This window comes from Prunus persica, chromosome G1, assembly GCF_000346465.2.
Source record: "Prunus persica cultivar Lovell chromosome G1, Prunus_persica_NCBIv2, whole genome shotgun sequence".
In the NCBI taxonomy this organism is placed as follows: domain Eukaryota; kingdom Viridiplantae; phylum Streptophyta; class Magnoliopsida; order Rosales; family Rosaceae; genus Prunus; species Prunus persica.
In genome coordinates, this window is record NC_034009.1 from 34,074,027 (window position 1) to 34,088,723 (window position 14,697).

Genomic DNA, 14,697 nt, shown 5'->3' on the forward strand with positions numbered 1-14,697 from the left:
AGCTTGATATATTTAGCCCACACAAAACCAGATATTACATATGTTGTGAGTGTGGTTAGTCAGTTTATGCATTCACCCAGTATATCCCATAGGAATGCAGTTGATCAGATCTTAAGATACTTAAAGTCAGCACCTGAGAAAAGATTAATGTTCTCAAAAAATAGAGATCTCGAAATTCTTTGATATACAGATGCTGATTAGGCTGGCTCCATTACTGATAGACGCTTTACTTCAGGTTACTATACCTTCGTAAGAGGTAATCTAGTCACTTAGCTGAGTAAAAAACAAAATGTGGTTTCTCGGTCTAGTGCAGAAGTAGAGTATCGAGGAATAATTCACGGAGTTTGTGAACTATTGTGGATCAGAAGACTATTGACATAATTGAGTTTCAAGCCAGAAAAGCCAATGGAGTTATATTATGATAACAAATCAGCCATTGACATTGCCCATAATCCAATTCAACAAGATCGTACCAAACATGTTGGACATTTTATCAAAGAGAAGATTGAGAAGAAGATCATCCGCCTACCATTCGTAAAATCAGAAGATCGATTGGCAGATATCTTAACAAAATATGTTTGTGGCAGAGTATTTCATGCCTCACTTACCAAGTTGGGCATTGGTGACATATATGCACCAACTTGAGGAGGAGTGTTGACGTAAGTCTCCTAATTTATCAAGGAGATTTATTTCCTTGATTAATAAAGGGATTTACTTTCCCATTTCATTTAGTTGACAAATCTTTGTATAATTATGAGATACTATCCTAATTGATTACTGTATCTATTTCCTTGTAAAGCACTCATGTAAACTCATATATATCTCCTTATAGAGAATAATATAATTCAACCTAATACATTCAAACCATATTCATATTTTAGCATTGACTAAACATGTAAACCTTTCTATTCGCTTATAATAAACTTTCCTATGGTTTGATATATATGAAATATTCTACTTATCTTTTTCAACTTTGAAATCTATGATATGGAGAAATAGGAGGAGAAAAAAGAAGAAGGAAAAGATAGTATATTGGGAGAAAAAACATGGGTGAATTTAATTTGATTTTTGTTTTCTTAAATTAGTTGTTAATTATTGTTGTACTATTATTTAACGTAAGAAGAAACAAATAGGGACATAGTTGAAACTTTCCAAAACTTATTGAAAAAGAGCCTTTTCTTTCATCAAATAAAAGGTGCACAATGCACAATGGGCTTCAATAATTAAAGGTTGGAATTCTGCGTCAGTAGTAGTAGATGGCAAATGCATGGTTGGAAATGCATGAACAACTCTTATTTTCTTATACAAGCTACTTCTCTGACTTTTTTTGGGTCCCCAACCCAAAATCAACTCCAGATCTGCAAATCTCCTCGTTTATCTGTTGCGAAGTCCAACAATACGGATTCGTTACGAAACTGAATTTTTGACCCTGCGATTCTCATTGTTGAACGTACAATTAAAAATTCAATTCCGTAACAAATCTGTATTGTTGAACTTCGGAGAAGCGCCCAGTACATACTGCCACTGATGTGCGTGTATATATACACGCGCGCTACATGCAATTGGTTACATTTCCCGTTGTTTATGCCATTGGTTTTGAAAAATGAAACACATGACAACCGAGAACATGGACGAGTTGCTTATATAAATAAGCAGCAGCAGCAGCAGACGTGAAGGTTTTAATTACTGATGAGTAGGTAGGTACTTGTGAGGATAGAGACAAGAGAGAGAGATGGAGGTGAACCAAATACTTCACATGAACAAAGGAGATGGCAAGACTAGTTATTCTCAAAACTCCCAAGTGCAGGTACAAATTAATTTAACAGAATTATTATATTATTGGCTTTCCATCTTTAATTCATTAACTTCTTAGCTCCTCAATCCATATTATTATGATCATTTCATTATAATTAAATTTTATTTTTGTAGGGCAAAATATTATCGGTTGCAAAGCCAATCATTCATGAAGCCGTGCTAGAAATATTGATCTCAAATAATATAGAGAGCATGGGGATTGCCGATTTGGGTTGCTCATCTGGACCCAACACCTTTCTGCCCATCTCCTACATCATGGATGCCATACATGCGAAGCGCAGCAGCCTCGGCCTCCAGCTGTCCCCATCATCAACAACAGAGTTCAGAGTGTACCTCAATGACCTCTTCAGCAACGACTTCAACACCATTTTTATGTCACTCCCTGCATTCTACAACAACTTGAAACAAGAGAAAGGTCCTGAATTTGGTTCGGTCTTTGTTTCTGCCGTGCCCGGTTCGTTTCACGGTAGGTTGTTTCCGGCCAAGACTTTGCATTTTGTGCACTCTTCTTGTAGTATCCACTGGCTCTCTCGGGTCCCCCCTGCCCTCAGCAAGACCCCGGCGGAGGCAGCTGGCTCGGCCTTGAACAGGGGAAAGATCTACATTTCTAAGACCAGCCCTCAATGCGTTTTGGACGCATATTCACTTCAGTTTCACGAAGACTTTTCATCGTTTCTTAAGTCCCGCGCTGAAGAAGTAGTTGGCGGAGGACGAATGGTGTTGTCACTCATTGGCAGGTGATGGACATATTTTATATTATATATTTAACCTCATTCTTAGTATATTTTGGTTAATATTTTGGAAGAATTTTGATACTTTGAATTATATTTTCAATATAGGACTTTCGACTCTCTCTGGAGCAAAACATAATCAAATTGAGGAATTTTGGAGTAATTCCAGTTGGAGGACGTTCTTGAGTCACTTAGCTTGATCGTATCAAAATTTCAGATCTTTCTTCCAAGCGGTTATTTTCTGGCAATAAAATAAATGAGCAGTGCGCGGTGCTGGAATAGTGACGTGTTGGGCTTTTATTGCGTTTTTGAAGCCCAAGATGACCTCGAATGGGTTCGTGGCCTTCTAGAGAAGTGTTCAGAACATTTTTATCTTTAAAACAAGCTATCTTGGGCCAGATTTGGAGGAGATTTGGGGCCAAAACGTGGCTGGGCAGATTTTAGGCAAATTCTCCTATTCCAATTTGGACTTTATTTCCTAGTATTATTTTACTTTAATTAGTTTCCTTGTGGGGATAGAAAAGCTGTACATTGGCAGCTAGGTTTTAAGGGGTATTTAAGCTCTTTCTCACGAGGAATTGAAGGACTCCCTTTTCACTTTTAAACTTTGCATTGTGGAGAGCAATTGCTAGGGTTTTGGGTTTTCACAACTTTCAGGTGTTTTCGTTCTTTTCTTCTTAATGATATTTTCTTGGATTTCAATTATGAGTATGCGTAACTAAATTTCTTTTGCTAGGGTGAAGCCTTGAACCTTAGCATGAATATGTGATTTTTATTTAATTGCTTATGATGAGTACATGCGTATTTTGAATTGTTAATCACTGTTTTAAACTATCTAATTGTCTTAATGCCTGATCACCATTAGGATCTTTAGAAAAGTAATTGGATGCAATTTTGGTCGGAAGGTTCCCTGAAATTGATGCTAGCTTCTTGTGATTAATAATTGTAATTTCACTTAAGATGAACACCACGTCTTAAGGGTTGCATGGTTTTTCAAAGGGTTTTCACAAAACTTAATGAGTCTTTCATGTTCAGATTTGATCCGAACGTCCGGACGGGTTGCATGTTGGATATACGTTCTGTGTTGGAGGTTCCAAGTAGAATATACATTAGGAAAACCTAACCTTCAAAGTGGCATGTGCAAATCATAAGTAATTGGTAAAAGTTCATAGGATTGCTAGGTGATGGTGAAACCCTAGTGTTTTTATAAATTGATATTCAAAACTCTTTCTCTCAATCGTATTTGTTTTTGTTTAATATTTATTTTTTAGAATCCACCAAATTTATAATCATCTTTCTTGACTTTTTATTTTAAGTAGTAATTGGAATTTGTTTTTACATAAATTGCTAATTAGTCCTTGAGGAAAACGACCTTGCATGAGCATCTATACTACAATAGCCTTGTATTCTTGCAAGTATTTTATGTGATTTTTAACACTGTTTGCACAAGTACTAAAAATCCTATCAGCAGGCCTTCCTCTGATCCCACAACTCGAGAGAGTTGCGACCTTAACCTTTTTCTGATTTATTTTATTTTATTTTATTTTACTTTTTAATTTTCGTCCAAAATAAAAAATAAAATACAAAATTGAACTTGATTAACATAATATGTTATATATTTATATGCATATGGGTGCAGGGTCTTATTGAAGAGGGAAAGGTTGATGCCTTCAACATTCCCTATTATGCCCCATGTGCAGAGGAATTGAAATTGGAGGTACAGAAAGAAGGGTCGTTCGTAATGGACCGTGTGGAGGCGTTTGAAATTGATCGGGATGCTGGTGGTGGTGAATCTGATGACATGGTGGCTAGTGGGCAGCGAGTGGCCAAGAGCATACGAGTCGTGGCTGAGTCAATGCTAGAATCTCATTTCGGAAAAGATATAATAGATCATCTGTTTCAAAAGTACGCAGAGCTCCTGGGGATTCACTTGTCAAAGTTTAGAACCAAGTATACCAGTTTGGTCATTTCAGTCATCAGAAAGCAATGATCTTATTCATGTAATATAAGATAATGGAGAAGTTTAATTTTCTTTTTATTCAGTTCACGGTCATTTTGCGTTACCCTTGGCAAGTCTCTAGAGACATTTTGTGCCTTTCCATTCCATCCAAGGCATGGTGGGGTTACTTTTGTCAGCATCAACCACTCGTGCGCTTTCTATGGCAGCGCACCATGATAACGTTTTAGTGCCAAAGTGATAGTGATGATGGCCAAGGCTTCTTAGTTCAATTTCAATGAATGAAGCATTGAAGCTCAACTCAAAAGCTTTTCAAAAATTAATAATTACAAAGATATCCATAAAGGCCTGTCGGCCAAAACACCAACCCAATTTTCCTCCACCTCTCTCTTTCATTGTTCTTTAAAATTGCAAAACAAAATTTTCATATCATTCTACTACCAACCCAACCTGCAGAGCAAAATTGTAGCAGCAGGAAAAGTATGCCTTCCATGTTGCCTTATCACGAAGCTTATAGTTTTGGTTGTTACGCTGTAATAATAGTATTAGGAGCCTTGTCATGTCTGATTTATCATATTATCAAGTCTAATAATCAAGAATCAAGGGCTGATATTCCTCCAGGCAGTCAAGGATTGCCATTGATTGGAGAGACCCTACAGTTCATGGCTGCCATTAACAGTGGCAAAGGGTTTTATGAGTTTGTCCGACTTCGCCGTCTCCGGTAACACCTTTCTCTCTCTCTCTCTCTCTCTGTGTGTTCACGACCTAACCCTCAACCCTTGAGTCTTCTATAAGTCTCCTCACTGTAACACGGCTAGTTTGTTACTCTGTTTGCTGTGAATGCAGGCACGGAAATTGCTTCCGGACCAACATATTTGGAGCGACGGACGTCTTTGTTTCGAGCAGAGAGTCAGCCAAGGCCATCTTAAACAATGACTCGGGGAAATTCAGTAAAAGATACATAAGGTCAATTGGTGAGCTAGTGGGAAATCAAAGCCTGCTCTGTGCTTCTCCCCAACACCACAAACTAATTCGTGGCCAACTAACCAATTTGTTCTCCACGAGCTCTTTATCAATTTTCATCAAACAGTTTGATAAACTCATTGTTGATGCTCTAGGAGGCTGGGAACACAGAAGCACTGTGGTTATACAAGATGAAGCACTTAAGGTAAACAAACATTAAGGATTGCAAGTTCTGGATCGAAGCCCAAAACTTTAATTAATTGTAAAAATAACCCAACAATCAGCTTTTATAACTATACTATACTCTATCATGGGCTCAATAAGATTATTGAGCCAAAGCAAACATTCAAAACTAGTTCTGTTTGTGATTCTTATTTAATAAGGTGTTTGATGTAAATTTCATTTTGAGCAGATAACTTGCAAAGCTATGTGCAAGATGTTGATAAGCGTGGAAAGCGGATATGAGTTAGAGGTGTTAGAGAAGGAGGTCGCTCATGTTTGTGAAGCAATGCTTGCATTACCTCTGAGGTTACCCGGGACTCGGTTTTACAAAGGCCTTCAGGTAAATAACTCTTCAAAATTAAAGCACAAGAGCTCATAGATGGGATTGTAGGCTCAAATTGTCAAGAAGTAACCTTTGTCAAGTATGATCGTTTCATTTAGGCCAGAAAGAAAATCATGGCCATAATTGGGAAGGCAATGAGTGAAAGGAGAAGAGGGTTACAAGCAAATGGTGAAGATTTTCTACAACGGCTTTTGGATGAGGATGGTAAAGCATGCAACGGAGCAACCACTAATGGCGGTGGGCTAACAGATGAGGAGATCCAAGATAATATATTAACCATGATTATTGCAGGTCAGGATACAACAGCCAGTGCAATGACATGGATGGTCAAATTCTTAGATGAAAACCCAGAGGTCCTTGACATTCTTCTAGTAAGGGAAAAAGCATGGAAGTTTTTTGTTCTGTATTTTCTTCTCTTAATTCTTCTGGTTTGAAAACGCTTGTAGACTGGTAATCTTGTATACTTGTTTATTGTAACAGAGAGAACAACTTGGCTTGGCTAGAAAAGTTTCGTCCAAGTCATTTCTGACACTGGAAAGTATTAACGACATGCCCTATGCTTCTAAGGTGGTAAAAGAATCCCTAAGGTTGGCATCCATCGTGCCATGGTTTCCAAGACTAGTTCTCGAGGATTGCGAGATGGAAGGTTCGATTCATTGAAACATAGTTTATGCGTTTCAATTGTTCTATAGCTCACAAAATTGAACTTGATGATTGATTTGTGTTTCTGTTGCTGCAATAGGATTTAAGATCAAGAGAGGGTGGAATGTGAACGTTGATGCTAAATCAGTACACCTTGATCCTACGGTTTACAATGATCCCAACAAGTTCAATCCGTCAAGATTTGACGTGAGCATGAATGCAGCTGGCTTCAAATTCATTCACCTCAATTCTTGTTAAAAGTACATGTCTAAAGAGAAGTTGCATAATTCGACTTTGTCTGTCACAAACTGCAGGATGAATCGAAAATTCCATACAGCTTCTTGGCTTTTGGGATGGGAGGGAGGACATGCCTGGGGATGAATATGGCCAAGGCCATGATGCTAGTATTTCTCCACCGTCTCACCACTACTTACAGGTCACATGATCTCATTTTCTTCTTTTCTGTCTCATTGAATTACACTACAAAAAATGTCTTTTGCGGCAAAAAATTTGTCGGCACATAACAAAATTCGTCGGGAGAGGTCAAACCGACAAATATTCGTTGGAAAGGTCTATCCAAAAAAAAAATACATTGGTTGGGAGAGATTTGGTCGAGAAAGCGTTTTTTTTTTTTTTTTTTTTTTTTTTTTGGGGTCGTGACTTAAGGCTAGTAATTAGGGGTGGGCATCGGGACCAGAACACCTAGTCGGACTGATGAAAAAAAGGGAGGCAAAAACCAATTGACCAAAAAAGTCAACAAATTGGACCGAAACCGATTCCAATCGGTTCTGGTTTCAATTTTACACCGCACCAAACCGAACCGGACTTGTTGTATTATTTTATTTTATTTTATTTCAAAATTTTAAAATCCAATGCTATATTTTAAATTTTAGAATTAATATTTTTCCAAATTCAACTTCAAAAAATTTCTCATTGTATGAATTGGGTCATTTGTTAATTTTTAAGCCCAAAAAAATAACTTTTTTATTATAAATTTTATTTTAAAAAAATTTAAAAAAATAATAATCCTGTTCAAAATTGAAACCGATCAGACCGAACCGGCCAGTTTTTAAAAAAAATTTGCTTAAATCGGACCGAACTGAACTGATTAAATAATACCAATTTCGGTTCTGATTTGAGGTGAGAACCGGACCGTGCCCACCCCTACTAGCAATCATCAGTACTAAACTAACCAATGTGGCATGCCAAAATGCATATTTAGCAAAAGATATATCTAAATTGGATTGTACTTTCATACAAACAAATAATTGATAGTCGTTGATTGACGAAATTTGAAATCATTCAGGTGGAAGGTGATTAACTCAGATGTCAGCATTGAAAAATGGGGACTTTTCTCAAAACTAAGAAGTGGTTGTCCAGTGACCATAACGTGTATCACCGAGAATGTTATTCCTTAATATGATGCTATTGTTTAGTATCTGTTATCAATATTCAAACAATATACTCAGCATACAAGTTACAGAATTTCTCCTGAGTTGAATATTGGGTAATAGTAGTAGTGATATGGGCAGTTACAATTAGGTTCATAAAAGTGTAATTGCCAAATGATATAGATGTAATGTAACATCCATCTTGTCTGCTAGTCCCATGATCTCTGGGAAGAATTTCAAATAATCTAAGACCAAATGTTTTGTTTATTGAAAGAAACAGACTAAATAAACTCTGGTTTTGGATCAGATGAAGGCAAAGTTTCAATATATCTTATTGTTCAACTTAATTCATGGAACAAAAGCTCACACCCTTTCGAATTGGACAGAAAGAAAACCCTCTAATATAGGGCAAACGACAAGGACCACCAAAATTGACTCTAGAACTTGTACCCAAAAAATTGACTATTGGTAGAATCTCTTATCTGTCTTCCATTTTGGAATTTTTTTGATAAAAACAAACTGGCCATGCTTGAGATCATTCAACTAAAAGACTACAATGACATGTAAACGTGGTCTAGCTCAATGAAAAAGGGTTTTATAGTTTGCAGACCAGAGGTCTTAGGTTCAAATTCTCACAACATTATAGTTGTGAGTGCGTAAGAGAAATTTCTCTCTGTCTTGTAATGTAGACTAACGTTTATACTAAAAAAAAAAGACACTGACTAAAACACTACACAGGATAGCCAAACTCTGAGTCTTGAAAGCCCTGAGGCCCCTCTGATATTGGTGCCTTCAACCGCACCAATAGACCCAAATGGATGACACCCTTAACTTACATCCATATTATAACAAAAATCATTTTGTGCGCTATAAAGGCATGATAATTTGGTATACCATATACCTTTTGTTGGATATTTTCTCTTTCTTTCTATTTCACTCATTACCCTTCTAGAATTTTTTCTTGTTCCTTTCCCTCATGAGATTTTTAAAAATATTATTATATAAAATAAAATAACATGAATTGTAGGTCATTTCAAACACAATGGAAAAGTTATAGAAACAGTTTAATTATTACGTATTATTTTAGTTTTAAAATCCATGGATAGAGAGTAGAGACAATCCACTTCCCACTAACAAATCAACTTTCTTCTCACTTATTCTCTCTCTCTCTCTCTCTCTCTCTCTCTCTCTCTCTGTGTTTTCTACAAGTAGTTTTCAATAGTTTCATATGTACGTATTGGTCAAATAATAACAAAGGCCAAAGGAAAAAAGAAAAGAAAAATATTATATTGTTGTTCCCTCTCTCCTTCCCCTGTCCTCGGGTTGGGTGATTAAATAGGGGCCGCCATGAATGGTGGGAGTATACTTCTTCATGGATTATATGTTACATCTTAATCCTTTTCTCATTGCTCAGCTTTAATAAAAGAATACAAATTTATTTAAAATTCAGACAATAACATTGAAAGTCATTCAACTAAGCTTAAGCTAATAAAAACAATTTATATTGATGATCTGTAACCTTGACACAACTTGGCATTTGGGTATATTTCTTAAACCTAATTGTTAAAATAAAATAAAAAATTCCAAAAAACCCAATTGTTAATTAGGTGGGGCAAAATTCGTTGTTTTAAGTATGATTTGTTGCATTTTCAGGTTGCAACATGGATTATATTTCTTCTCTTTAGGACGCATTCCAGTGTTTATGATGTTGACTTAAACGCCAACCCAATGCCTCTGCGGCTCTACCTCTCCATTTGTTTAAAGAATAAAGCACCCTTTAATTGTCAGTTGTCGCCAACTTAAACGCAATCTAGTGTGTGCTCTTCTTCTAATTAAAGCACTCAATTTCTTTGGGAGACCAACTCTTTGTTAAGAGTGTTTGTTCCACATTAAAAAGTTAAGGGATTTAGTCAGAGTTTATAAGGAGTTGAGCTTTTCCTCCCATTGTCAATTATTTTTTGGGGTAAAACCTCAATTTTCTTCACAGTATCAGAACAAGGCTTCACATGTTTGACCTAACGACCTCATATGTGAGCGTGTTGAAGATCAACCCTAACCACAGACCCAAGGTTTGAGAAAAGAAAAAAACTGAGTTAATTCAAACAACTATATATATTATATCCATTATAAAATGGTGATGGACCAGCTGAGTTATTGTTATATTATTGCTCAAATTTATACACAGACAGCTACAATATATTTAGACCAAACGAGAGAGGGGGTGAAAAAAAAAAAAAAAAAAAAAAAGAAGAAGAAGAAGAAGAAGACAACTACATTATTCAAAAAATATTTTATACAACCAACATGATCGGTTTCAGATCAATAATGTTGGAGTTTTTAACGTTTTTGTTGCTGTCCTAAAATAAAAGATGAATGCATACATACGTGGACGTGCCCGGTGTGCAATCATATCGTCTTAATTTCATGGATTTCTTCTTGTCGAATTTAGTTCGTGGATAGATAGGACCACAAGGCTAATGCCATCATCTGTACGGATGGAGTGGGTTGGGGTTGGGTTGGCCAAACAAAATAATTGAAATGTTTTTATTTAGAAAAAAAAAACAAAACAAAACAAAAAGTATAGCACCACGAGTGTAGGGGGTGGTGGTAGAGGCTAGAGTGGTAGTGCCCAGCGAATAATAAACAAGAAGTAGTTAAAAGAAAGTCTCAAAAGAGAAGAAAAAATGGTAGTATGTGTGCGCTAATGAACAGGAAAAGGTGTTTATAGCTTTTGGTTTTTTTTTTTTTTTTTTTGCCAGAATGCAAATATCAAGAGGCAAGAATGCGAATATCGAAAGAATTAATCGAGGTGCGCGTAAACAGGCTCAGAAATCTCCTCATGATATTTATAAAATAAAAAAAAAAGAAGGCCTCCTCCTAAGTCCTAACAAATACGAGAACTTGTACGCACACAACTCCACATCAAGTTTAATCATTTTGTGCAACCACCGCTAGATAACAAAGCTTTCCTCGCTTTTCTTATTTTTCTTCAATGAGAGACCCAAATGGAAGACATGGGGCAATTACCCATCAATAGTTTAATTCTACACAAACCATAAAAGTAGACACGAAAAAGCGACTTTTTCTTCCAGAAGGAGATCTCAGCCTTTTGAATTTGAGGTCCCCTTAAGAATTGAATGGTAAATCATCTTCTGTATTATTGGCTGATTATTGATTGATTGATGCCATCATGCTCTTGGAAAAGCCATGGAATTGGGACTTCAACCATGTATGTATGATCGTTAAACCAATTATGCACAGTGCTTCCCTTAAATCATTGCCATTAATTGGTAAGCAAATACAGTTGTTTTGGTGTTTTTTTAATTAGACGTGTTGCTAAAGACAATGTGTCCACCTCCTTACACTTCCTCCCTCTACATAGAGTAATTAGATTGCTGTCAAAATACATGTTTTATATAACGTTAAAAAAACGTAAGACAAAGATTGTAGACAAGAAGCCACAAGGCATGCAGAAGAGTTGACTGTTCGCTTAGTTTTGGTGAAGCAAATACCAGTCGTACATTCCAGGCATGCGGGAAAAAATGACAAAACCAACACAACACAAGTAGATCATCACACCACCCAATCCAAAGGGATCTCCAAGTGCCCCAATTTTTGTTTCTTAAAAATATTATCAAACACTGTTTCTTAATAATATTATTAGGTGCTCTGTTTCTGATCAAAACACATCTGTGTGTCAACTTGGCTAATCAAAACTGACCAAATTTGACCCATGTAGCGCACATATAGCAAAACTTGGATTACCAATTGTTTGTCCTAAGAACACGAGTGCATGGATAAATAGATATTTTTCATCACTTAAACTACAAATTCTTTGTAGAATCATTCATTCATATTATAATTAATTGTAAATCGTTGAGATTGGAGACAATAATAATCTGCAGAGTAGTGAAATACTAGTTCGTACTCAAATCACCTCATCCTACTTAACAAAGGAGCATCAGTTAATTAATTACTGATGACAAATAACTTAACTAGATAAAACAGCCATGTTGATGTTGCCCTCTCTTCTTCTTCTTCGTTCTTCTGCCTCTCTCCTGCTCTCTTCCATCTGACTCTTCTTCATGTTATTAATGAATTCTTCTGATAAACTATTGATATACTCTGTTTTTCTTCGTTCTTCTTCTTCTTCTTTCCTACGCTTTTCGCTCTCCATCTCTTCCTCGCGTTGATTTCTCTTGTTTTCATCAATGAACTTCTGTATTCTAAGGTTGAATTCTTCGTCGTTCAACACCTCCACAGAGCTCCATCGCCTTGCCGACTCTTCCCTGCAACTCATCGTTTTCCGGTGAATCTCTGTCTCCGATCGCTGCATAACTCTTTTACTACTCTCAGACCCGCACATTCTCTTCTTCTCGAAACTCCCCGATTGAGTCCTCCGGTACCGCTTCTCCTTCTCCATCAAAGTAATTGCAGCAACCGGAGGGACACAACTGCTTTTCCTTTCAGTAACCGGTTCCTGGCTATCAACTGAAGGAGATAGCGCTACCGCATTCTCAGCAGACGATGCCATTTGTTTCTCAACCTCCAACAACACCTCCTCCACCGTCGTCTCTGTTTCTGGATACTCCCCTGAGTCAACGACGATGCTCCGGCAATTTGCCTTCGTCTCTGTTTCCGGATGAACTCCTTCACCGAGGAAGGTACTCCGGCAATTCGCATTCGTCTCTGTTTCCGGATACACTCCCTCACCGAGGACGATACTCTGGCAATACACGCCGTTGACGCCGAACTCGTTGTAGAAATCGAGTGACCGAGCGTAGTCGTCGTCATCGTCGGCGTCGTTTCGGCGGTACAAAGCGGAAATGGCGACAAGTAGCACCAAGACGAACGATAAAACATAGAAGCGGTTATAGAAGACCACATGAAGTTCGCGGGAAACGTCGCCGAAGAAATGTGCGGCGGCCGGAAGCAGCGCGGAGGAGCGGGATAGGGTGAAGAAGAGAGGCGCCAGAGCGACGCACGCCGTCAGAACCGACTTGACGTTTTGGTGGCGGCGGTACTTCTTCAAGGCAATGGCTTTCTCCGCCGTCACGTCGTAAAAAGTTTGGTGGTGTGAATCCATGGGTTGGCTTCCAGATGAGAAAGGAAATTGGAGTGTGGAGTTTGTGGGTGTTCTGTGAACGGATGCGACGAAAATAAATCGCATATAGATGTTGTATTTATAGGGGAGTTTTGGGGGTGGGTTGAGAAATAATTCAGGCAAGGAATTAAGGGACGGAGAAAATGGAAGATTTTCCGGGAAATCAGAGCAAGAAGAAGAAAGAATTGGAGTGTCAGAGAATCAAATATTCTGTATGATGTGTACTTGTGTTTTTCTATTGGACTCTGTAAAAATTGTGAGAGGGAAACTTAGACATTGAGACTGATATGTTGCCGTTTTTATAAAGGAAAATCCTAGCATGACCCTTTTATAAAGCTCCTCCTCTTAATTTTAATCATTTCATGCGCTTTTTCCTATTTTATTTTGGGTTCAAAATTTCCCAAACTCTGCTTTTGTGGATATAAAAACAGAGGGAGAGCAAGTTAATATATACTGTTTTGAGTTTTGTGTATAGAATAAGAATAATTATGTACAGCGGACCCCACATAGTATTTTCTAGCCTATTTTATGTGAAGAGTAATGGGTAAGTAGACTCGTAGAGACCCAGCCCAACCCAACCACGACTGGGACCCAGCGGAAGCACACATGGCCCATGGACCAGTAGAGTATACCAATGGCTTCCCACGTAGCATTTTTTCCAAAAAAGAATGACGACGCATTGGTTAATACCTCTTGTGTTCCCTTCCCTTCCGATAATGTTATGCTAATATTAATTAATTAATTAATATACTAGTCTAACTTGATAAAAAAGAAATAACAATAATGCTATCCCTGTAGTCTAATGATGTTATGTTATAAATAAAAAAACAACTACCGACTTGGAAAAATATACATTATGAACTTGTACGAACATTTACTTGTCTTTAGTTTTTTAGAATAATAACAGAATATTTTTATTCATTCATTCACCATCCACAACCAAAAAGAGTAAACAAAGTTGGGGGACAAGACAAACCAGTAGGGGTAGGTGGAGGGAGACGAAGAAACTCATGAAAGAGTTTTTAATTTTGTTTTTGGTAAGAAGCCTATGAAACATTGACGGATGCAAATAAAAGAACAACTACTCCGGACCCCAGACAGTTATTTTAGGCCAAGTAGCCATTTCACGTGACCCTCTCCCATGATTCTAATTCCCTTTTTTACGTTTATGGGTTATGCCAAATGATCAAGGTAGTGAACATATTTTTTTGTATTCAAGTTCAAATTCATTTTTCTGTAAAAGAGATTAAGGTATAGACTCATTAGCCATAGATGTATATAAAACTCTCCGATTTGATATCGAAATTCTGATGTAACCAAAGCCACCAATCATTATCTGATGCATGGTCATCTTTCCTGCCCTAGAGAATTAGAAAGGAGAATTTAGAAATCACATGATGGTTGGTCTAATTAGTTAATTAATTTATAGCATCACTTTAGTATAGACTATCATGAATAATGTGGCAATTCAGTTGGTTGGTTGAATTAGCGCACTTTAACCAAATTCCACGGGACGCAACACTCCTTGG

The 14,697-nt window shown here is 37.3% G+C and overlaps 2 protein-coding genes across 3 annotated transcripts; both read left to right on the forward strand.

Annotated features, from left to right (window-relative positions):
• LOC18789539 (jasmonate O-methyltransferase) lies at positions 1,593 to 4,599 on the forward strand. The gene is made up of 4 exons (XM_020554687.1): positions 1,593 to 1,807; positions 1,930 to 2,552; positions 4,018 to 4,055; positions 4,148 to 4,599. Exons 1-4 carry the CDS (start codon positions 1,733 to 1,735, stop codon positions 4,534 to 4,536), a joined length of 1,125 nt encoding a protein of 374 aa, XP_020410276.1. The 5' UTR covers positions 1,593 to 1,732; the 3' UTR covers positions 4,537 to 4,599.
• Positions 4,887 to 8,370, forward strand: LOC18793605 (abscisic acid 8'-hydroxylase 3). 2 transcript variants are annotated; one of them, XM_007226815.2, is made up of 8 exons: positions 4,887 to 5,224; positions 5,350 to 5,671; positions 5,879 to 6,028; positions 6,130 to 6,402; positions 6,512 to 6,677; positions 6,774 to 6,880; positions 6,988 to 7,109; positions 7,980 to 8,370. In XM_007226815.2, exons 1-8 carry the CDS (start codon positions 4,986 to 4,988, stop codon positions 8,089 to 8,091), a joined length of 1,491 nt encoding a protein of 496 aa, XP_007226877.1. In that variant the 5' UTR covers positions 4,887 to 4,985; the 3' UTR covers positions 8,092 to 8,370. The 2 variants fall into 2 exon arrangements, with proteins under 2 accessions (XP_007226877.1, XP_020410275.1); XM_020554686.1 differs by having other exon boundaries at positions 6,130 to 6,384.

Bases quoted from the DNA above. Each gene is read 5' to 3' on its own strand.
- LOC18789539 (XM_020554687.1), top strand. From the start codon at position 1,733: ATGGAGGTGAACCAAATACTTCACATGAACAAAGGAGATGGCAAGACT. The intron at 1,808-1,929 runs GTACAAATTAAT...TTATTTTTGTAG, and splicing joins CTCAAAACTCCCAAGTGCAG to GGCAAAATATTATCGGTTGC. The intron at 2,553-4,017 runs GTGATGGACATA...TCCTATCAGCAG, and splicing joins GTGTTGTCACTCATTGGCAG to GCCTTCCTCTGATCCCACAA.
- LOC18793605 (XM_007226815.2), top strand. From the start codon at position 4,986: ATGCCTTCCATGTTGCCTTATCACGAAGCTTATAGTTTTGGTTGTTAC. The intron at 6,881-6,987 runs GTGAGCATGAAT...CACAAACTGCAG, and splicing joins TCAATCCGTCAAGATTTGAC to GATGAATCGAAAATTCCATA. The intron at 7,110-7,979 runs GTCACATGATCT...GAAATCATTCAG, and splicing joins CGTCTCACCACTACTTACAG to GTGGAAGGTGATTAACTCAG.